This window comes from Taudactylus pleione, unplaced genomic scaffold, assembly GCF_031769625.1.
Source record: "Taudactylus pleione unplaced genomic scaffold, aTauple2 ptg000250l, whole genome shotgun sequence".
Taxonomy (NCBI): domain Eukaryota; kingdom Metazoa; phylum Chordata; class Amphibia; order Anura; family Myobatrachidae; genus Taudactylus; species Taudactylus pleione.
In genome coordinates, this window is record NW_028284652.1 from 11,035,164 (window position 1) to 11,061,114 (window position 25,951).

Here is a 25,951-nt window from a genome sequence, read left to right on the forward strand (position 1 = left end):
CAAATATCTACTGAGACATAAATACACAGAAAAAATATAGATTGATATATAAAGAAGACATATACTGCATACATATACCCAGTGATGTGTCTGTAATGGGTGCAGGATGTGCGGTGCACATGGCCCCTAGGGCAAAGGGGACCCTGTGCCACACTACCTATACCCACGAAATAGACCCTACTGCGTGCAGAACAGTGATACTTGCCCCATATACCTGCTGCTTGTGGCATCTTTAGGTGATATTTTCAGACAGATGGTGCTGACCATTGTGCCAGGACTTTGGTGACGTGATCTTTTGCACATGAGCCACCTTTCTGAAAATATCACCAGAAACATGGATGTCTGAAAAGGTTTAGCTGGGGGCCCTCAGCACATGGGGGAGATAGGCCAGCTGTACATAGGCCTCACCTAAAACGTTATTACACCTCTGCATATAATGTACATGTTAACTGTATGTTACTCACTTCTGTGAATCTCCAGTTCTTCCAGGGCTTCAGAGATCAAACTCAGTCTGACTGATGATGGGAGATGGTAGGCCAACTGATGTAACTTGGGCTGATGCATGGAGGCCGGCTGTTCTTAACGCAGGCTGGATGTTCTGCTGAACCCAAAGGGACATCATCTGGAAAGTTCCTGGTGGATGGAACTGCAATGTTGTTATAAGCTGCTCCTGTGGGTGATGGTTACACTGACGTCTGGGGAGGAGATACCTTCACTGGTGGCTGCAGGCAGAAGAATCATCACACATATCTCACATGAAAGGTGAGGAAAAATATCTTCTGAACATGTGGGGGATATAGGGTATGTGTCATTACCAGTGTTTAGCATCATCATTATTTCCTATAGTAGAAGCACAACTGGATCTGAGTATACATTATGTATATGCATACTGTATATTATTCATGTATGCTGATTTATATATGACTAACCTTAGTATATGTGGCAATTAAACACCAGTGTATGGTCACACAATATAACCCAGCACCTAGCCCCACGAAAGGATGTAGCCTATCCCTCCTATGGCTCCCATAGGGGCTGATTCTGAGGTGGCCACAGAAGCGCCCGCAAGCTGTGTGTATTGACGGTCTCCTGTCTGCAACTAAATAGAAATGGCGATATAAAGCCCTTCCCTTTTGTACATCTGTGCATCCGAATGTGCAGGGACATTCAGTGTCCGTACATGCAGTAATATGGATTTGTGCGTACTTATACACACCATTGGTCGCACCATTAAAACGTGCCCCAGCCTTATAGCCTTATGACAGGTACAGTTTCTTCATCCAAGTATGGCCTCCTGTGAGCAAATGATTGCCTGTTTAAATAACCACTTTCTCTGACAAGCCTGCGACACACACGTAACACGTCTAATGATGGACCATCTCCGTTCGTGCGCTTATTCACCTCGCTGTCATCCCCAGGATGGCCCATTACATTTACATTACACTTCTCCCTGCATGTGTCTGATATCACAGCTGTGACTCTGGGCGTGATTCAGAGCCGGACGCTCTGACAGAGCGCTCGCTCTGAATCAGGGCCGGCCTTCTGTTTTTTAGAGCGGCCTCCTGGCCGCTCACATAGCTGTGGGTGACCACCCACAGTTATAGCGAGCGGCCAGGAAGATGGTCGCGATGGTCAAGACCATCTGGCTTGCGACGAGACCCTTGTGGTAGGGTCTCGTTGCCGCAAGCCCTAGAGTGCTTTAGACTCTAACAGAGCCGAAAGCACTCCCTCTGACATCACTTGTGATGTCAGTGGGGCCTGCCCCAGACGGTAGGCGCCTCCGTCTGTGCAGCCACCCCCCCGGCCCGCCCACCAAAGGAGGCGTGCTGTCACTCAACGTCGACAGCACGCCCCCTTTGGTGCAAGACCTGGAGCGACGGCTTGCCCGTCGCTATCCGGGTCTCGCGCATGCGCACGACGGAGCCGGCTCCGTCGTGCGCATGCGCACTGGGTCACCATCGACCTGCTTGCGAGCGCATAGCGCTCGCGAGCGGGTCTGAATCAGGCCCTCTGTACGGACACAATCAGAACACAAGCGCGGTTCCACTTAGACACATGCAGTAGCAAAATATCGCTCCACTACATCGACCATCAGCAGTGCATACACCTCTGCATCACCCCCATGGCCTAATGAGGGGTATGATAGGCAGTAGGGAGACATGATTAGTGTCATATACTTTACCTACCACTTCTATGTACTTACTTTGCCGGGTATGAAAGGGGGTTGCACACGAAGAGCTTCTAGCTCTGCCCAATCTATACCCTGGAAGAACGGATGGTGGCGAATTTGGCCGTTCACACCCAGACGTAGTTTAGGGTCTTCACACTGGAGCTGAAAAGGGCAACATGAACATAATTAAAATGACAGCTCAGCTGCTAATTGATCCCTTTATAGTGACATATTTGGCAGCAGTATAATTCAGTGATGTGTTGTCAGAGGCAAACAAGTAATGTATTATTATATTACCCCAAACATCTAGTTTAGGATAAATGTAGCATAAACTATGACACAGGTAAAGTGACTCCTGCAGCGCTGATTTATCTGGGTTGGAGTTTTCTTCAGTCTCCACTTATGTATGAGTGTCAGAAAGGTGGCAGCACTAAAAGTAACCTGACATATGTAATATACACTTTCTCCATATATAGCTACCTGTACATTCATAGCAAGAACAACTACATGATAGATATCAGGGAATGGGAGCTTTATAGATATAACAGACATCCTCTTACCCAGTGCTGCACACTCACCGCTTCAATGATGTCCCTTGTGTCAGGGCTCAGGTTAAAGCCTGGTAATGCAGAGAGCTCACAGTCGAACCGGGATTTTCCAGTTGTCATGCGGAAAAGTACCACTCCAAGAGCGTACCAATCAACACCGGCATCATACTGATGTTTGAAGAGCATCTGTCAATATAAGGGGACACAGTTCATTAAATTATTCAATATTATATATGGGAAAGTACAACTGGGCAGTGACCACTGTGCAATAGTCACAGAGAGGTCACTGCACGATACTATGGACCTCATTCAGAGTCGGTCGAAGCAGCCGCACGGTCGTACGGGAAAAGGGGCCGGATATGCAAATGATTCCCTTGCGAGTTGCGTCCCTAAGTTCGGTTCGGTAGCTGGCCGACCAAGGGGAGGAAGCGGTCGGAATTCAAAAAAATACGCCCCCTTCTCGTACGCATTGCACGTCATCTCCGGGCATATAAGGATTAATCGAGACCATCGGTAACCATCGGAACTGGTCGTAGAGCTTAAGGTTGACCATACCCTCTCTTAAGCTCTACGACCATGTCAGTGTAAAAACCTCCCATGTCACATGTGCCATGACGCTACTTTATTAATTATGCACTCCAATACTAAACTGTATGAACTCCCATAAAACGCAGTTCGCATAATTAGGCACGCCTGCGTTCGGAATTCTACTCCCCCGTTTTCAAGCACCTTCCCCTGTTACCACCCACAAACGCCTCAATCTGTCACTCAAACAATCGACCTGGCTGTGTTCAAGGAGAGAGAAATTTCTGATCGTAGCGGCTAGTTTGCGCACGCGCATTGCGAACTTTACGCATGCACAGTATAGCGAACATCGGTGGCGTACGACAGTGCGGCCGCTTCGACCGACTCTGAATGAGGTCCTATGTGACTATGAATGTAATGTACAAATGTGTGTTTATAATTCCACCACAACATACTTGTATGACTATATACATGTAGTGTATGCCTGTAGCATATAAACATGTAATCACCGGCTGTAAGGAGTGTGAGTTATGTGACAATGTATAGATGGAATTCTTTCCGTCAATAATTATGCTGTGGAGTTTTTTCTACGGAGCTCCCTTTCTAGAAAGCCTGCGTTTGCCCCTGTGTATCAGTGAAACCTGAATAGTGTTCTGAATCTGCAAAGCATGATTGTTGACATACAGGCAAAATCTAAAGCTGAGCATAGACACCAGTAGATCAGTGAGTGTAACCCTGGCCACTTGGAGTCATCAGGTTGGGCAATTTGACCATTACACTTGCTATTTGGTAATTGTAACCATCAAAGCATTGCCCCCGAAATAACATAAAGAAGATCAATATGGGTAAATGTGGAAATGCGCCACTCTCTGATCCATATTGACCTTAGTACATAGACCCCTCATATATGAATAACACTAACATGCTCTACACCTTACTACTATATCAATCTAGCCTCACCTCTGGGGCAATGTACCCTCTTGTTCCTACATATCCGGTCACTCCATGAATCTGGTGTACCGCCAGCCCAAAGTCGGCTATTTTAATATGGCCGGCATCATCAATCAGGATGTTTTCTGGTTTTATATCTCTGTAAAAAGGGACATTTTGCACTTTCTTCGTTAAGGACTTATTTGAGTATAGACCAGTGGTCTCCAACCTGTAGCTCGTGGTCTTAATTTTGGTAGCTCACCTAGCTGCAGTACGGCCAAGTCACTAGGAGGAAGTGACTTCTGAAGTGTGCTCCCCCGTGGTATCGACGCCATGGGTGGAGCCACAGGGAAGTACGTCCGGTGATTTACGCAGCCTCTAAAGCAATCACATGACGCGCTTCCCTGTGGTTCCACCCACAGAGTCTATGCTACGGTGGAGCGAGTGACTCCCGCCCTGCTCTGCCGGAAAATTACACAGCAGCCCTGTCTATATATTTTGCTCCTCTACTGCACATACCTCCTTGGAGACAGTAATTAACAGTGAAATGTGCCTGTGTTTAAATTTTATTTACAAACTACAACAATATCACTATAATAATTAAATGCATTTTTATTTTCTATGAAACATATTTTTTTTTCCTTTAAATTACCTTTAATTGTTCGTTATTAGACAGATTTTTATTTTCTACAATTTTAGTAGCTCTCCAGGAGGTTTAATTTTTCTAAAGTAGCTCACACCTCAATTAACGTTGGAGACCACTGGTATAGACAGTATATGATATACATTTTAAGCATCATAAGTGACTAAAGCTAATTTGCAAATGTGGTAAATGCATCTCCTGGAGAACAAAGGACTTTTGCACATGGCTGGATCATGGCATTCACATTTTATGGGGCAGCAGCAAGGACCATAACCTAGATGTATACCTTCATGTGTGGTTAGTGAGGAAATAGGGGAGATTGTGTAATGTGTTAGCAGCACAGGTCTGTATTATGTGGTGTGGCTCATACATAATATCATTGTGGTCCTTAGAAATGTAAACCTGGTTTGTTGTTTCTCTTTTTTAACCCTTTCAGTAGTCAGTAAAAGTATTGTGTCTGTGTGCATAGAATATGCCCTCCCTTTGTATTTGCACTTACACTTATGTAGTTATGTAGTGTAAGATAACCAGAGTTTAGGGGAGAAACCTATATGGGTCCACATACACCAGTAGCGCAGATGTCACTTTCCCACATATCTATACTGACCTGAATATCAGCTTTCAAGGAACCCTATTACATAACTAAAAGGGGATCAGTGCAGAATGCTCAACACAATGGGTGCGCTTATAGTCATATCCAGTAATCACATAACTATTTAAAAAATAGATCATTATTTATTACACATAATAAAAGAAGATAATAGTCAAAAATCTTGCAATTAATAATCACACACACTGCAAATATACTTAATCCCTGGGACCTTTATGCTTCTGGACATCAATTCCACCTGACAGTAAGCTTACAATCTATATAAAGAGACAATTCTTATAATGGCTAAACCAGGTTGGTTGCTTTAAAGCGTTCTGCACTTTTCGCAAATTGAAAGCTGTTGCATTTGGCCCTAAGACTAGAAAGCAGTAAACTAATAAAATAAGACGCATGACTGAGGCCCTGATTCAGAGCTGGACGCTCTTTTGTGAGCGCTCGCTCTGAATCAGGGTGTTTTGGTTTTTTTTACCCCCCCCTCCAGGCCGCTCGCTAAGCTGTGGGTGACAACCCACAGCTTTAGCGGGCGGCCTGGCGATGAGACCCTTGTGATAGGGTCTCCGTCCACCGCAAGCCCCAGTGAACTTCCTGGGGCAGGCTTCCCAGTGAACGCCTCCGTTTGTCCAGCCACCCCCCTGCACGCCTACAAAACGGGGCGAGCTGTCAATCACAATCGACAGCCACCCCGTCTTGTAGTGAGTCCCGCAGTAAGTGAAAATTCACACGCTACGGGGCTCGTGCGCGCGCAGTGCCAGCTTGAGAGCGCTATGGGCTCGCTCGCGGGTCTGAATCAGGCCCAGAGTTAGTGATTATGTGTTAGGGAAACTATTAAGCAAATAACTTCCATTGTAAGAACAGTTACTTCTGGGAAGAATAAGTACATGGTAATTCCGGAAGTGACATTTCTTCTGTATAATAAAATGAGGGAGAAAATGTAGATACCGGTGTATGAAGCCCATGTCATGGAGATACTGTAGTCCGGACACCAACTCTGCAGCGTAGAATCTGTGACAGAAGAAATGTAAAATGTTAAAATACAGGTTGAGTCTCCCATATCCAAAATGCTTGGGACCAGGGGTATTTTGGATATTGGAATAGTCCGTATTTTTGAATATTTGCATAAAATAATGAAATATCTAGGGAATGGGCCCCAAATCTAATCACAGAATGCATTTATGTTTTATATACACCTTATACACACAGCATGCCGGTCATTTTATAGAATATTTTCAATAATTTTGTGGCTCAAACAAAATTTGTGTACATTGTACCATCAAAAAGCAAAGATTTCACTATCTCAGTCATGCTAAAAATATTCCGTATTTCGGAATATTTGGATATGGGAGACTCAACCTGTAGTGTAAACTACCAGATCCTGACCTGTGTGAGAATAATTCAGATGCACAATTAGTCATCTACATGGAAGGTGTATCCCATTCACAGGACAATTGGGAAGGTGTCAGCAATCCTGAGGACTGTTATACAAATCTGCACTAATATAACTGTGGCAGAGATAGAAGGCACTCAATGACTATTCAGCAATGTAATCAGTCTTGATAAAGGAGCTTTTATACTCCGTAAGGTTGACTGTACTACAGACAGTGGACCTCATTCAGAGTCGGTCGTAAGCGGCCGATCGGTCGTACGCATCCGATGTTTCCAAACCACGCTTGCGCACGGTTAGTTGTGCGCATGTGCGTACGAGGCTTGATTGACATGAAAGGCCGTTTGTGGGTGTTGACGGAGTGGTGGTCTGAAAACGCAGGCGTGCCTCAGCGTTTTGAGGGTGTTTTAGGCACGTACATAAATTACCTGCTACGACCGACATAGAAGGCCAGAAGTAGTAAAATGTCACTCTGCGAGCAGGTTCGAGGCCTGGCTGATCATACAGCTTGAGGTTGTTTACTTGCTCTCTCAAGCCCCAGAGTACAATCGATACTATCGAATGTTATTGATGTTAGGATTGATGTTTCTATTTTGAGCCACACAATGCAAGCAGCTAATAATCATTTGTTGAACCTAATAACACTGCTAATTGGCTTGTAATTGATTCAGCTGCGTTTGCATTAGCAAATAATAAGAATACATAAATTTCATGGGGATGGCTTTTTATGCGTTTTTTTTTTTATTTTTTATTGTAATTTGCATTATTTAGCCTGCACCAGTCTTTTCATATCCTCTGCTATTTCAATACCTTGATTAACCATGTATATTTTTCATTATTAAATCAGACACAATTTCATTAGTTTGTTCAATATTTTTTTTTTTTTTTTTTTTTTTTAAACGTGGGAGGCACATATAGAAACCGTTGTAATTCCTACACCGTTCACCTGATTTGGATGTAATTACCCTCAAATTAAATCTGAAAGTCTGCAGTTAAATCACATCTTGTTTGTTTAATTTCAAATCCATTGTGGTGGTGAAAAGAGGACAAAATATGAAAATTCTGTCAATGTCCCAATATTTATGGACCTGACTATATATATATATATATATATATATATATATATATATATATATATATATACACACACACACATATAAATATATACACATATACACACATATAAATATATACACATATATATACATTACATATATATAATATATGTCCTTGATGATAACATACCCTCGTACTCCACTAAGTCATCTACTGTACCTCAGACACCCTCCTCCCACACACATAACCCCAAGCATCGGTTGAGCAACCTACTGTACTTGTGTCTGTCTGTAGCCAGGTCCGACTCCGTAGAGAGCTGGTGCGGGTCACTGAGAAGGGGGCGCGGCCTAATCACGGGAGGTATGGCCACGCCCCCTTAGGGGGAAAACAGGCTTTTTGCAGTATAGTGCGCGCGTCATATATCCGGTTCCCCCGGCTCCAAGCGGTGTGAATAGAGGTAACCTGAGCAGATCACTCAGGCTGCCTGCCTGTGTACAGTGGCTGTGTGTTACGGGGGGCGATCGCCCTGATCGCCCCCCTTCCCTGGATCCGCCACTGGGTGGCATAGTGCAGGTCAGGCCAGTGGGGGCATTGTACAGGTGAGGTCAGTGGTGGCATAGAGCAGGTAAGGTCAGTATGGGCATAGTAGGTAAGGTCAGTGGTGGCATAGTGCAGGTAATGTCAGTGGGGTCATAGTACAGGTAACATCAATAGGGGCATTGTAGGTAATGTCAGTGGGGTCATAGTACAGGTAACATCAGTAGAGGCATTGTAGGTAATGTCAGTGGGGTCATAGTACAGGTAATGTCAATAGGGGTATTGTAGGTAAGGTCAGTGGTGGCATAGTAGGTAATCTCAGGGGGACCATAGTGCAGGTAAGATCATTGGTGGCAAAGTGCAAGTAATGTCAGTGGTGGCATAGTACATGTAAGGTCAATAGGGGCATAGTAGGTAAGATCAGTGGTGGCATGGAGCAGGTAAGGTCAGGGGGACCATAGCGCAGGTAAGATCAGTACTGGGACAGTGCAGGAATAGTCAGTAGGGGTATAGCGCAGATAAGATCAGTGGGAGTATAGTGTAAGTAGAGACATAGTAAAAGGAGATGAATGAGTGGAGAGGGGATAAATCAATGTGATAATCAGTAGTGACAGTGCTGGTATAATCAGTAATGTAAATATAATGGTGTTAGTAGTCTGACCTGACAACTGTTCTACCTCTGCATGTATTATTATAATGTATCTCATTCTCACACTGTAATCTCCTATGTCTGAGATTTTCTCTCACACACAATTACTCTGATTCTCGGCTCAGCTCATTGATAGATCTTACGTTGCAGCGCTGGTCTCAAGGCAGCCTCTTCGGCACAGGAGCTGGTGTAAGTCTCCCCTGCTGGCGTATTCCATCACGAAACCAAAGATGTTCTATCAGAGGACACAGACAGTACAGTCACAATAATCACCAACCTTTTACAGAGTGACTACTGTATCTCATTATAAATGTGTGGGGAAATTATTTTAAACCAAGCTCTAAATATGTATTTAGCCATTCTTCCCGTGGCAATAAAACATACTATGATATATATGTATAAATCAAGTCGCAGGTGGCACTCACAGTAGCATTCACAGCAAGAATAATAAACAGGCACAGGAGGAAATCAGTTCTGCACATGTATAGTGGGTGTGGTGCCATATGGACACTGGTAGGTGGGTGGCAATGCCACTGGGGCTCTTTTACCACTAGGGAGTGGGGGAGTGATGCCACTTGTGATCTATTCCCACTTGGGAATCTCTCTCCAGTTGGGGATCTATTGCCACTGGTGGGTGTATGGTCAATTATGGACACTGGGGGACACCCCGTAGGTGCATTTTTTGGTTAATAACATAGTTAAATGTTTATAAAAAGATGTTCTTGACTTCATCATATATTTAAAACATCAACAATTTTTCATAATGGTTTTGAAAAAAATAATTGTCATTTGTTAGGTGTCAGTCTTGAAAATAGTCCCAGAAATACACCGACCTAGTTACACGTTATGGGAGTCTCTAACATGGGGAAGACAGAGATGTTACCATTGTGCAGTTTGGCACATCCTCATGACATGCCTTGTGCCTGCTGCATTGTGTCTCTCCCTGCGTAGCCTCCATTCTCATACACATAGATTGGCACAAGTTATAAAAGCTGTCAGACAAACCTTAGATACATTTTACATATATATTTATTTAATGTATGCTTTCTGATTGATTGTGCAAAATCCTCAGGAAGATTTCCTCAGGCACAAAAAACAGAAAGTTTTACATGTATGACCTATTCCTAATACAGCACCATAAGGCTCAGCGTTACACTCATGGTAATACCTTCGTCTGGACAGTGAGCAGGCTGCGGATAAGGAAGGGGCTTCCTGAGGCGACATGAAGAGCTCTTCTCTCCACCTCAGCTCTCTGATCTTCTGCTCCCGACCGGCCACTGTTGTTCAAGATATTTATTGCCACCTTCCTCTTGCTCACACTGTCATACGCCAGCAGTACCTGTGTGTGACAGGCATAGAGAGGTTACATGGTCAGGGGGATAAATGGCAGCTCATATGTATATATTAGTGTATTAGGGATACATGTGATGGGATATAGAGACATTAGAGGGTCAGGGGTACAAATGGCAGCACATATGTATATATTAGTGTATTAGGGATACATGTGATGGGATAGAGAGACATTACATGGTCAGGGGTACAAATGGCAGAACATATGTATATATTAGTGTATTAGGGATACATGTGATGGGATATAGAGACATTAGAGGGTCAGAGGTACAAATGGCAGCACATGTATATATTAGTGTTAGGGATCCATGTGATGGGATATAGAGACATTAGAGGGTCAGGGGTACAAATGGCAGCACATATGTATATATTTGTGTATTTGGGATACATGTGATGGGATATAGAGATATTACAGGGTCAGGGGTACATATGGCAGCACTTATGTGTGTATTACGGATACATGTGATGGGATCTAGAGACATTATAGGGTCAGGGGTACAAATGGTAGCACATGTATATATTACTGTATTAGGGATACATGTGATGGGATATAGAGACATTAGACTGTCAGGGGTACAAATGGCAGCACATATGTATATATTAGTGTTAGGGATACATGTGATGGGATATAGAGACATTAGAGGGTCAGGGGTACATAGGGCAGCACATATGTATATATTAGTGTTTTAGGGATACATGTGATGGGATATAGAGACATTAGAGGGTCAGGGGTACATAGGGCAGCACATATGTATATATTAGTGTATTAGGGATACATGTGATGGGAAATAGAGACATTAGATGGTCAGGGGTACAAATGGCAGTACATATGTATATATTTGTGTTAGGGATACATGTGATGGGATATAGAGACATTACAGGGTCAGGGGTACATAGGGCAGCACATATGTATCTATTAGTGTATTTGGGATACATGTGATGGGATATAGAGATATTACAGGGTCAGGGGTACATATGGCAGCACTTATGTATATATTAGTGTATTACGGATACATGTGATGGGATCTAGAGACATTATAGGGTCAGGGGTACAAATGGTAGCACATGTATATAATACTTTATTAGGGATACATGTGATGGGATATAGAGACATTAGACTGTCAGGGGTACAAATGGCAGCACATATGTATATATTAGTGTATTAGGGATACATGTGATGGGATATAGAGACAATAGAGTGTGAGGGGTACAAATGGCAGCACATATGTATATATTTGTGTTAGGGATACATGTGATGGGATATAGAGACATTACAGGGTCAGGGGTACATAGGGCAGCACATATGTATATATTTGTGTTAGAGATACATGTGATGGGATATAGATACATTAGAGGGTCAGGGGTACATAGGGCAGCACATATGTATATATTAGTGTATTAGGGATACATGTGATGGGATATAGAGACATTAGAGGGTCAGGGGTACATAGGGCAGCACATATGTATATATTAGTGTTAGGGATACATGTGATGGGATATAGAGACATTAGAGGGTCAGGGGTACAAATGGCAGCACATATGTATATATTAGTGTATTAGGGATACATGTGATGGGATATAGAGACAATAGAGTGTCAGGGGTACAAATGGCAGCACATATGTATATATTAGTGTATTAGGGATACATGTGATGGGATATAGAGACAATAGAGTGTCAGGGGTACAAATGGCAGCACATATGTATATATTAGTGTATTAGGGATACATGTGATGGGATATAGAGACAATAGAGTGTCAGGGGTACAAATGGCAGCACATATGTATATATTAGTGTATTAGGGATACATGTGATGGGATATAGAGACATTAGAGGGTCAGGGGTACATAGGGCAGCACATATGTATATATTAGTGTATTAGGGATACATATGATGGGATAGAGAGACATTAGAGGGTCAGGGGTACAAATGGCAGCACATATGTATATATTAGTGTAGTAGGGATACATGTGATGGGATATAGAGACATTACATGGTCAGGGGTACAAATGGCAGCACATATGTATATATTAGTGTATTAGGGATCCATGTGATGGGATATAGAGACATTACATGGTCAGGGGTACAAATGGCAGCACATATGTATATATTTGTGTATTTGGGATACATGTGATGGGATATAGAGATATTACAGGGTCAGGGGTACATATGGCAGCACTTATGTGTGTATTACGGATACATGTGATGGGATGTAGAGACATTATAGGGTCAGGGGTACAAATGGTAGCACATGTATATATTACTGTATTAGGGATACATGTGATGGGATATAGAGACATTAGACTGTCAGGGGTACAAATGGCAGCACATATGTATATATTAGTGTTAGGGATACATGTGATGGGATATAGAGACATTAGAGGGTCTGGGGTACATAGGGCAGCACATATGTATATATTAGTGTATTAGGGATACATGTGATGGGAAATAGAGACATTAGAAGGTCAGGGGTACAAATGGCAGCACATATGTATATATTTGTGTTAGGGATACATGTGATGGGATATAGAGACATTATAGGGTCAGGGGTACATATGGCAGCACATATGTATATTTTTGTGTTAGAGATACATGTGATGGGATATAGATACATTAGAGGGTCAGGGGTACATAGGGCAGCACATATGTATATATTAGTGTATTAGGAATACATGTGATGGGATATAGAGACATTAGAAGGTCAGGGGTACATAGGGCAGCACATATGTATATATTAGTGTTTTAGGGATACATGTGATGGGATATAGAGACATTAGAGGGACAGGGGTACATAGGGCAGCACATATGTATATATTAGTGTATTAGGGATACATGTGATGGGAAATAGAGACATTAGATGGTCAGGGGTACAAATGGCAGCACATATGTATATATTTGTGTTAGGGATACATGTGATGGGATATAGAGACATTACAGGGTCAGGGGTACATAGGGCAGCACATATGTATATATTAGTGTATTTGGGATACATGTGATGGGATATAGAGATATTACAGGGTCAGGGGTACATATGGCAGCACTTATGTATATATTAGTGTATTACGGATACATGTGATGGGATCTAGAGACATTATAGGGTCAGGGGTACAAATGGTAGCACATGTATATATTACTTTATTAGGGATACATGTGATGGGATAAAGAGACATTAGACTGTCAGGGGTACAAATGGCAGCACATATGTATATATTAGTGTATTAGGGATACATGTGATGGGATATAGAGACAATAGAGTGTCAGGGGTACAAATGGCAGCACATATGTATATATTTGTGTTAGGGATACATGTGATGGGATATAGATACATTAGAGGGTCAGGGGTACATAGGGCAGCACATATGTATAAGTGTATTAGGGATACATGTGATGGGATATAGAGACATTAGAGGGTCAGGGGTACATAGGGCGGCACATATGTATATATTAGTGTTAGGGATACATGTGATGGGATATAGAGACATTAGAGGGTCAGGGGTACATAGGGCAGCACATATGTATATATTAGTGTATTAGGGATACATGTGATGGGATAGAGAGACATTAGAGGGTCAGGGGTACAAATGGCAGCACTTATGTATATATTAGTGTATTAGGGATACATGTGATGGGATATAGAGACATTACATGGTCAGGGGTACAAATGGCAGCACATATGTATATATTAGTGTATTAGGGATACATGTGATGGGATATAGAGACATTACATGGTCAAGGGTACAAATGGCAGCACATATGTATATATTAGTGTATTAGGGATACATTTGATGGGATATAGAGACATTAGAGGGTCAGGGGTACAAATGGCAGCACATATGTATATATTAGTGTATTTGGGATACATGTGTTGGGATATAGAGATATTACAGGGTCGGGTACATATGGCAGCACTTATGTATATATTAGTGTATTACGGATACATGTGATGGGATCTAGAGACATTATAGGGTCAGGGGTACAAATGGTAGCACATGTATATATTACTGTATTAGGGATACATGTGATGGGATATAGAGACATTAGACTGTCAGGGGTACAAATGGCAGCACATATGTATATATTAGTGTTAGGGATACATGTGATGGGATATAGAGACATTAGAGGGTCAGGGGTACATAGGGCAGCACATATGTATATATTACTGTATTAGGGATACATGTGATGGGAAATAGAGACATTAGAAGGTCAGGGGTACAAATGGCAGCACATATGTATATATTTGTGTTAGGGATACATGTGATGGGATATAGAGACATTAGAGGGTCAGGGGTACATAGGGCAGCACATATGTATATATTTGTGTTAGAGATACATGTGATGGGATATAGATACATTAGAGGGTCAGGGGTACATAGGGCAGTACATATGTATATATTAGTGTATTAGGGATACATGTGATGGGATATAGAGACATTAGAGGGTATGGGGTACATAGGGCAGCACATATGTATTTATTAGTGTTAGGGATACATGTGGGGATATAGAGACAGAGGGTCAGGGGTACATAGGGCAGCACATATGTATATATTAGTGTTAGGGATACATGTGATGGGATATAGAGACATTAGAGGGTCAGGGGTACATAGGGCAGCACATATGTATATATTAGTGTATTAGGGATACATGTGATGGGATAGAGAGACATTAGAGGGTCAGGGGTACAAATGGCAGCACATATGTATATATTAGTGTATTAGGGATACATGTGATGGATATAGAGACATTACATGGTCAGGGGTACAAATGGCAGCACATATGTATATATTAGTGTATTAGGGATACATGTGATGGGATATAGAGACATTACATGGTCAGGGGTACAAATGGCAGCACATATGTATATATTAGTGTATTAGGGATACATGTGATGGGATATAGAGACATTAGAGGGTCAGAGGTACAAATGGCAGCACATGTATATATTAGTGTTAGGGATCCATGTGATGGGATATAGAGACCTTGGAGGGTCAGGGGTACAAATGGCAGCACATATGTATATATTTGTGTTAGCGATACATGTGATGGGATATAGAGACATTACAGGGTCAGGGGTACATAGGGCAGCACATATGTATATATTTGTGTTAGAGATACATGTGATGGGATATAGATACATTAGAGGGTCAGGGGTACATAGGGCAGCACATATGTATATATTAGTGTATTTGGGATACATGTGATGGGATATAGAGATATTACAGGGTCAGGGGTACATATGGCAGCACTTATGTATATATTAGTGTATTACGGATACATGTGATGGGATCTAGAGACATTATAGGGTCAGGGGTACAAACGGTAGCACATGTATATATTACTGTATTAGAGATACATGTGATAGGATATAGAGACATTAGACTGTCAGGGGTTCAAATGGCAGCACATATGTATATATTAGTGTATTAGGGATACATGTGATGGGATATAGAGACAATAGAGTGTCAGGGGTACAAATGGCAGCACATATGTATATATTTGTGTTAGGGATACATGTGATGGGATATAGAGACATTACAGGGTCAGGGGTACATAGGGCAGCACATATGTATATATTAGTGTTAGGGATACATGTGATGGGATATAGAGACATTAGAGGGTCAGGGGTACATAGGGCAGCACATATGTATATATTAGTGTATTAGGGATACATGTGATGGGATAGAGAGACATTAGAGGGTCAAGGGTACATAGGGCAGCACATATGTATATATTAGTGTATTAGGGATACATGTGATGGGATATAGAGACATTAGAGGGTCAGGGGTACATAGGGCAGCACATATGTATATATTAGTGTATTAGGGATACATATGATGGGATAGAGAGACATTAGAGGGTCAGGGGTACAAATGGCAGCACATATGTATATATTAGTGTAGTAGGGATACATGTGATGGGATATAGAGACATTACATGGTCAGGGGTACAAATGGCAGCACATATGTATATATTAGTGTATTAGGGATCCATGTGATGGGATATAGAGACATTACATGGTCAGGGGTACAAATGGCAGCACATATGTATATATTTGTGTATTTGGGATACATGTGATGGGATATAGAGATATTACAGGGTCAGGGGTACATATGGCAGCACTTATGTGTGTATTACGGATACATGTGATGGGATGTAGAGACATTATAGGGTATGGGGTACAAATGGTAGCACATGTATATATTTCTGTATTAGGGATACATGTGATGGGATATAGAGACATTAGACTGTCAGGGGTACAAATGGCAGCACATATGTATATATTAGTGTTAGGGATACATGTGATGGGATATAGAGACATTAGAGGGTCAGGGGTACATAGGGCAGCACATATGTATATATTAGTGTATTAGGGATACATGTGATGGGAAATAGAGACATTAGAAGGTCAGGGGTACAAATGGCAGCACATATGTATATATTTGTGTTAGGGATACATGTGATGGGATATAGAGACATTATAGGGTCAGGGGTACATAGGGCAGCACATATGTATATTTTTGTGTTAGAGATACATGTGATGGGATATAGATACATTAGAGGGTCAGGGGTACAAATGGCAGCACATATGTATATATTTGTGTTAGGGATACATGTGATGGGATATAGAGACATTACAGGGTCAGGGGTACATAGGGCAGCACATATGTATATATTAGTGTATTTGGGATACATGTGATGGGATATAGAGATATTACAGGGTCAGGGGTACATATGGCAGCACTTATGTATATATTAGTGTATTACGGATACATGTGATGGGATCTAGAGACATTATAGGGTCAGGGGTACAAATGGTAGCACATGTATATATTACTTTATTAGGGATACATGTGATGGGATATAGAGACATTAGACTGTCAGGGGTACAAATGGCAGCACATATGTATATATTAGTGTATTAGGGGATACATGTGATGGGATATAGAGACAATAGAGTGTCAGGGGTACAAATGACAGCACATATGTATATATTTGTGTTAGGGATACATGTGATGGGATATAGAGACATTACAGGGTCAGGGGTACATAGGGCAGCACATATGTATATATTTGTGTTAGAGATACATGTGATGGGATATAGATACATTAGAGGGTCAGGGGTACATAGGGCAGCACATATGTATATATTAGTGTATTAGGGATACATGTGATGGGATATAGAGACATTAGAGGGTCAGGGGTACATAGGGCGGCACATATGTATATATTAGTGTTAGGGATACATGTGATGGGATATAGAGACATTAGAGGGTCAGGGGTACATAGGGCAGCACATATGTATATATTAGTGTATTAGGGATACATGTGATGGGATAGAGAGACATTAGAGGGTCAGGGGTACAAATGGCAGCACATATGTATATATTAGTGTATTAGGGATACATGTGATGGGATATAGAGACATTACATGGTCAGGGGTACAAATGGCAGCACATATGTATATATTAGTGTATTAGGGATACATGTGATGGGATATAGAGACATTACAAGGTCAAGGGTACAAATGGCAGCACATATGTATATATTAGTGTATTAGGGATACATTTGATGGGATATAGAGACATTAGAGGGTCAGAGGTACAAATGGCAGCACATGTATATATTAGTGTTAGGGATCCATGTGATGGGATATAGAGACATTGGAGGGTCAGGGGTACAAATGGCAGCACATATGTATATATTAGTGTATTTGGGATACATGTGATGGGATATAGAGATATTACAGGGTCAGGGGTACATATGGCAGCACTTATGTATATATTAGTGTATTACGGATACATGTGATGGGATCTAGAGACATTACATGGTCAGGGGTACAAATGGCAGCACATATGTATATATTAGTGTATTAGGGATCCATGTGATGGGATATAGAGACATTACATGGTCAGGGGTACAAATGGCAGCACATATGTATATATTTGTGTATTTGGGATACATGTGATGGGATATAGAGATATTACAGGGTCAGGGGTACATATGGCAGCACTTATGTGTGTATTACGGATACATGTGATGGGATGTAGAGACATTATAGGGTATGGGGTACAAATGGTAGCACATGTATATATTACTGTATTAGGGATACATGTGATGGGATATAGAGACATTAGACTGTCAGGGGTACAAATGGCAGCACATATGTATATATTAGTGTTAGGGATACATGTGATGGGATATAGAGACATTAGAGGGTCAGGGGTACATAGGGCAGCACATATGTATATATTAGTGTATTAGGGATACATGTGATGGGAAATAGAGACATTAGAAGGTCAGGGGTACAAATGGCAGCACATATGTATATATTTGTGTTAGGGATACATGTGATGGGATATAGAGACATTATAGGGTCAGGGGTACATAGGGCAGCACATATGTATATTTTTGTGTTAGAGATACATGTGATGGGATATAGATACATTAGAGGGTCAGGGGTACAAATGGCAGCACATATGTATATATTTGTGTTAGGGATACATGTGATGGGATATAGAGACATTACAGGGTCAGGGGTACATAGGGCAGCACATATGTATATATTAGTGTATTTGGGATACATGTGATGGGATATAGAGATATTACAGGGTCAGGGGTACATATGGCAGCACTTATGTATATATTAGTGTATTACGGATACATGTGATGGGATCTAGAGACATTATAGGGTCAGGGGTACAAATGGTAGCACATGTATATATTACTTTATTAGGGATACATGTGATGGGATATAGAGACATTAGACTGTCAGGGGTACAAATGGCAGCACATATGTATATATTAGTGTATTAGGGATACATGTGATGGGATATAGAGACAATAGAGTGTCAGGGGTACAAATGACAGCACATATGTATATATTTGTGTTAGGGATACATGTGATGGGATATAGAGACATTACAGGGTCAGGGGTACATAGGGCAGCACATATGTATATATTTGTGTTAGAGATACATGTGATGGGATATAGATACATTAGAGGGTCAGGGGTACATAGGGCAGCACATATGTATATATTAGTGTATTAGGGATACATGTGATGGGATATAGAGACATTAGAGGGTCAGGGGTACATAGGGCGGCACATATGTATATATTAGTGTTAGGGATACATGTGATGGGATATAGAGACATTAGAGGGTCAGGGGTACATAGGGCAGCACATATGTATATATTAGTGTATTAGGGATACATGTGATGGGATATAGAGACATTATAGGGTCAGGGGTACAAATGGCAGCACATATGTATATATTTGTGTATTAGGGATACATGTGATGGGATATAGAGACATTACAGGGTCAGGGGTACATAGGGCAGCACATATGTATATATTAGTGTTAGGGATACATGTGATGGGATTAAGAGACATTAGAGGGTCAGGGGTACATAGGGCAGCACATATGTATATATTAGTGTATTAGGGATACATGTGATGGGATAGAGAGACATTAGAGGGTCAGGGGTACAAATGGCAGCACATATGTATATATTAGTGTATTAGGGATACATGTGATGGGATATAGAGACATTACATGGTCAGGGGTACAAATGGCAGCACATATGTATATATTAGTGTATTAGGGATACATGTGATGGGATATAGAGACATTACATGGTCAGGGGTACAAATGGCAGCACATATGTATATATTAGTGTATTAGGGATACATGTGATGGGATATAGAGACATTAGAGGGTCAGAGGTACAAATGGCAGCACATGTATATATTAGTGTTAGGGATCCATGTGATGGGATATAGAGACCTTGGAGGGTCTGGGGTACAAATGGCAGCACATATGTATATATTTGTGTTAGGGATACATGTGATGGGATATAGAGACATTACAGGGTCAGGGGTACATAGGGCAGCACGTATGTATATATTTGTGTTAGAGATACATGTGATGGGATATAGATACATTAGAGGGTCAGGGGTACATAGGGCAGCACATATGTATATATTAGTGTATTAGGGATACATGTGATGGGATATAGAGACATTAGAGGGTCAGGGGTACATAGGGCAGCACATATGTATTTATTAGTGTTAGGGATACATGTGATGGGATATAGAGACATTAGAGGGTCAGGGGTACATAGGGCAGCACATATGTATATATTAGTGTTTTAGGGGTACATGTGATGGGATATAGAGACATTAGAGGATCAGGGGTACATAGGGCAGCACATATGTATATATTAGTGTTAGGGATACATGTGATGGGATATAGAGACATTAGAGGGTCAGGGGTACATAGGACAGCACATATGTATATATTAGTGTATTAGGGATACATGTGATGGGAAATAGAGACATTAGAAGGTATGGGGTACAAATGGCAGCACATATGTATATATTTGTGTTAGGGATACATGTGATGGGATATAGAGATATTACAGGGTCAGGGGTACATAGGGCAGCACATATGTATATATTAGTGTTAGGGATACATGTGATGGGATATAGAGACATTAGATGGTCAGGGGTACAAATGGCAGCACATATGTATATATTTGTGTTAGAGATACATGTGATGGGATATAGATACATTAGAGGGTCAGGGGTACATAGGGCAGCACATATGTATATATTAGTGTTAGGGATACACGTGATGGGATATAGAGACATTACAGGGTCAGGGGTACATAGGGCCGCACATATGTATATATTAGTGTTAGGGATACATGTGATGGGATATAGAGACATTAGAGGGTCAGGGGTACATAGGGCAGCACATATGTATATATTAGTGTATTACGGATACATGTGATGGGATCTAGAGACATTATAGGGTCAGGGGTACAAATGGTAGCACATGTATATATTACTTTATTAGGGATACATGTGATGGGATATAGAGACATTAGACTGTCAGGGGTACAAATGGCAGCACATATGTATATATTTGTGTTAGGGATACATGTGATGGGATATAGAGACATTACAGGGTCAGGGGTACATAGGGCAGCACATATGTATATATTTGTGTTAGAGATACATGTGATGGGATATAGATACATTAGAGGGTCAGGGGTACATAGGGCAGCACATATGTATATATTAGTGTATTAGGGATACATTTGATGGGATATAGAGACATTAGAGGGTCAGGGGTACATAGGGCGGCACATATGTATATATTAGTGTTAGGGATACATGTGATGGGATATAGAGACAGAGGGTCAGGGGTACATAGGGCAGCACATATGTATATATTAGTGTATTAGGGATACATGTGATGGGATAGAGAGACATTAGAGGGTCAGGGGTACAAATGGCAGCACATATGTATATATTAGTGTATTAGGGATACATGTGATGGGATATAGAGACATTACATGGTCAGGAGTACAAATGGCACCACATATGTATATATTAGTGTATTAGGGATACATGTGATGGGATATAGAGACATTACATGGTCAAGGGTACAAATGGCAGCACATATGTATATATTAGTGTATTAGGGATACATTTGATGGGATATAGAGACATTAGAGGGTCAGAGGTACAAATGGCAGCACATGTATATATTAGTGTTAGGGATCCATGTGATGGGATATAGAGACATTGGAGGGTCAGGGGTACAAATGGCAGCACATATGTATATATTAGTGTATTTGGGATACATGTGTTGGGATATAGAGATATTACAGGGTCAGGGGTACATATGGCAGCACTTATGTATATATTAGTGTATTACGGATACATGTGATGGGATCTAGAGACATTATAGGGTCAGGGGTACAAATGGTAGCACATGTATATATTACTGTATTAGGGATACATGTGATGGGATATAGAGATATTACAGGGTCAGGGGTACATAGGGCAGCACATATGTATATATTAGTGTTAGGGATACATGTGATGGGATATAGAGACATTAGATGGTCAGGGGTACAAATGGCAGCACATATGTATATATTTGTGTTAGAGATACATGTGATGGGATATAGAGACATTAGAGGGTCAGGGGTACATAGGGCAGCACATATGTATATATTAGTGTATTAGGGATACATGTGATGGGAAATAGAGACATTACATGGTCAGGGGTACAAATGGCAGCACATATGTATATATTTGTGTTAGGGATACATGTGATGGGATATAGAGACATTAGAGGGTCAGGGGTACATAGGGCAGCACATATGTATATATTTGTGTTAGGGATACATGTGATGGGATATAGATACATTAGAGGGTCAGGGGTACATAGGGCAGCACATATGTATATATTAGTGTATTAGGGATACATGTGATGGGATATAGAGACATTAGAGGGTCAGGGGTACATAGGGCAGCACATATGTATTTATTAGTGTTAGGGATACATGTGATGGGATATAGAGACAGAGGGTCAGGGGTACAGCACATATGTATATATTAGTGTTTTAGGGATACATGTGATGGGATATAGAGACATTAGAGGATCAGGGGTTCATAGGGCAGCACATATGTATATATTAGTGTTAGGGATACATGTGATGGGATATAGAGACATTAGAGGGTCAGGGGTACATATGGCAGCACATATGTATATATTAGTGTATTAGGGATACATGTGATGGGAAATAGAGACATTAGAAGGTATGGGGTACAAATGGCAGCACATATGTATATATTTGTGTATTAGGGATACATGTGATGGGATATAGAGACATTACAGGGTCAGGGGTACATAGGGCAGCACATATGTATATATTAGTGTTAGGGATACATGTGATGGGATATAGAGACTTTAGAGGGTCAGGGGTACATAGGGCAGCACATATGTATATATTAGTGTATTAGGGATACATGTGATGGGATAGAGAGACATTACATGGTCAGGGGTACAAATGGCAGCACATATGTATATATTAGTGTATTAGGGATACATGTGATGGGATATAGAGACATTACATGGTCAGGGGTACAAATGGCAGTACATATGTATATATTAGTGTATTAGGGATACATGTGATGGGATATAGAGACATTAGAGGGTCAGAGGTACAAATGGCAGCACATGTATATATTAGTGTTAGGGATCCATGTGATGGGATATAGAGACATTGGAGGGTCAGGGGTCCAAATGGCAGCACATATGTATATATTTGTGTTAGAGATACATGTGATGGGATATAGATACATTAGAGGGTCAGGGGTACATAGGGCAGCACATATGTATATATTAGTGTATTAGGGATACATGTGATGGGATATAGAGACATTAGAGGGTCAGGGGTAAATAGGGCAGCACATATGTATTTATTAGTGTTAGGGATACATGTGATGGGATATAGAGACATTAGAGGGTCAGGGGTACATAGGGCAGCACATATGTATATATTAGTGTTTTAGGGTTACATGTGATGGGATATAGAGACATTAGAGGATCAGGGGTACATAGGGCAGCACATATGTATATATTAGTGTTAGGGATACATGTGATGGGATATAGAGACATTAGAGGGTCAGGGGTACATAGGACAGCACATATGTATATATTAGTGTATTAGGGATACATGTGATGGGAAATAGATACATTAGAAGGTATGGGGTACAAATGGCAGCACATATGTATATATTTGTGTTAGGGATACATGTGATGGGATATAGAGATATTACAGGGTCAGGGGTACATAGGGCAGCACATATGTATATATTAGTGTTAGGGATACATGTGATGGGATATAGAGACATTAGATGGTCAGGGGTACAAATGGCAGCACATATGTATATATTTGTGTTAGAGATACATGTGATGGGATATAGATACATTAGAGGGTCAGGGGTACATAGGGCAGCACATATGTATATATTAGTGTTAGGGATACATGTGATGGGATATAGAGACATTACAGGGTCAGGGGTACATAGGGCAGCACATATGTATATATTAGTGTATTAGGGATACATGTGATGGGATAGAGAGACATTAGAGGGTCAGGGGTACAAATGGCAGCACATATGTATATATTAGTGTATTAGGGATACATGTGATGGGATATAGAGACATTACATGGTCAGGGGTACAAATGGCAGCACATATGTATATATTAGTGTATTAGGGATACATGTGATGGGATATAGAGACATTACATGGTCAGGGGTACAAATGGCAGCACATATGTATATATTAGTGTATTAGGGATACATGTGATGGGAAATAGAGACATTAGAAGGTATGGGGTACAAATGGCAGCACATATGTATATATTTGTGTTAGGGATACATGTGATGGGATATAGAGATATTACAGGGTCAGGGGTACATAGGGCAGCACATATGTATATATTAGTGTATTAGGGATACATGTGATGGGATATAGAGACATTACAGGGTCAGGGGTACAAATGGCAGTACATATGTATATATTAGTGTATTAGGGATACATGTGATGGGATATAGAGACATTACAGGGTCAGAGGTACAAATGGCAGCACATATTAGTGTTAGGGATACATGTGATGAGATATAGAGACATTAGAGTGTCAGGGGTACAAATGTCATCACATATTTATATATTAGTTTATCAGGGATACAGAGAAATATAGAGCTGTTAAAGCGTTAGGAAGGACATCCTGAAGAAGCCGTTGGGTAATATCAGAAAGAGGAAAGAAAGAGTTTAAAACGTAACTTTAATTAAACTTGATAATAACAGTTTCAAAAGATACAGCAAAGTAATTTAAAAACATTTATCATATTGATTGTTGTAACTGACATGGGGCCGTATTCAATTAGCGGCAAAAACTGACTTTTTTTTCACCATTGTCGAAAACGGCTGTTTTTCATCAGAAAAAGGCGATATTTTCGCCAAAAAACAGGCGAAAATGTAATTGGGGGGAAAAAAATGGAAAATCCCTATTTTTGGCTAAAAATGTGGGAACTTCTTACAGAACCCTTTGGACACACCCCCTAATGATAAATGACCCCCCCCCCACAAAAAATAAATTAATTCGTAAGTTGCGCACTTTGGTGAAAAATGGCCGTGCGGTATGGAAGTGTGAAGTGTTTTAAACAGGTGATTTTTTTATGGTTTTTAAAATTGTGTTTAATTTACCCCCAATTTAGGTGGAACAGTAATTTCCTGGAAAAAAATTGCTTCCTTTCATTTTCAACAGTTTTTATTTTTTTTCACCCAAAATTGCGTGGTCGATTTTCCCCAAAGTGCGCAACTTACGATTTTTTAGGGGTAATTTATCATTAGGCTTGCTGTCCAATGGGTTCTGAAAGAAATAACCACATTCTTAGCAAAATATTTGGATTTTGCATTTTTTTTTAGCCTGGTCTGGGATAGAGAAAACTTTTCTCCTGTTTTTTCGTCAATTGCGTTTTTGCCTGATTTTTTTGGCAAAAATATCGCCCTTTTTTTGGCAAAAAATGTCATTTTTCGCCTATGGCAAATAAAAAATCTGTTTTCGCCGCTAATTGAATACAGCCCTTAGTAGGAAACAGTGTATAAGTGTATTCTGCATGCCAAGAGATATATATGAATACTGCTGATGTCTTATACTATTTGTGTTTTTCACAGTCTTAAGCT

General features: G+C 40.9%; 1 protein-coding gene across 1 annotated transcript in view; it reads right to left on the reverse strand.

Moving 5' to 3' along the window:
- Positions 1 to 683: 683 nt before the first annotated feature.
- LOC148515408 (protein kinase C delta type-like) overlaps positions 684 to 25,951 on the reverse strand; it is a 39,705-nt gene continuing 14,437 nt past the window's right edge. Inside the window, exons 3-9 of the mRNA XM_088480121.1 lie at positions 10,218 to 10,388; positions 9,193 to 9,284; positions 6,366 to 6,428; positions 4,204 to 4,333; positions 2,749 to 2,904; positions 2,204 to 2,332; positions 684 to 722 (exon numbers count right to left, since the gene is read on the reverse strand). Coding sequence (XP_088336247.1) covers positions 684 to 722; positions 2,204 to 2,332; positions 2,749 to 2,904; positions 4,204 to 4,333; positions 6,366 to 6,428; positions 9,193 to 9,284; positions 10,218 to 10,388 — 780 coding nt within the window. The remainder of the gene's footprint in view (positions 723 to 2,203; positions 2,333 to 2,748; positions 2,905 to 4,203; positions 4,334 to 6,365; positions 6,429 to 9,192; positions 9,285 to 10,217; positions 10,389 to 25,951) is intronic.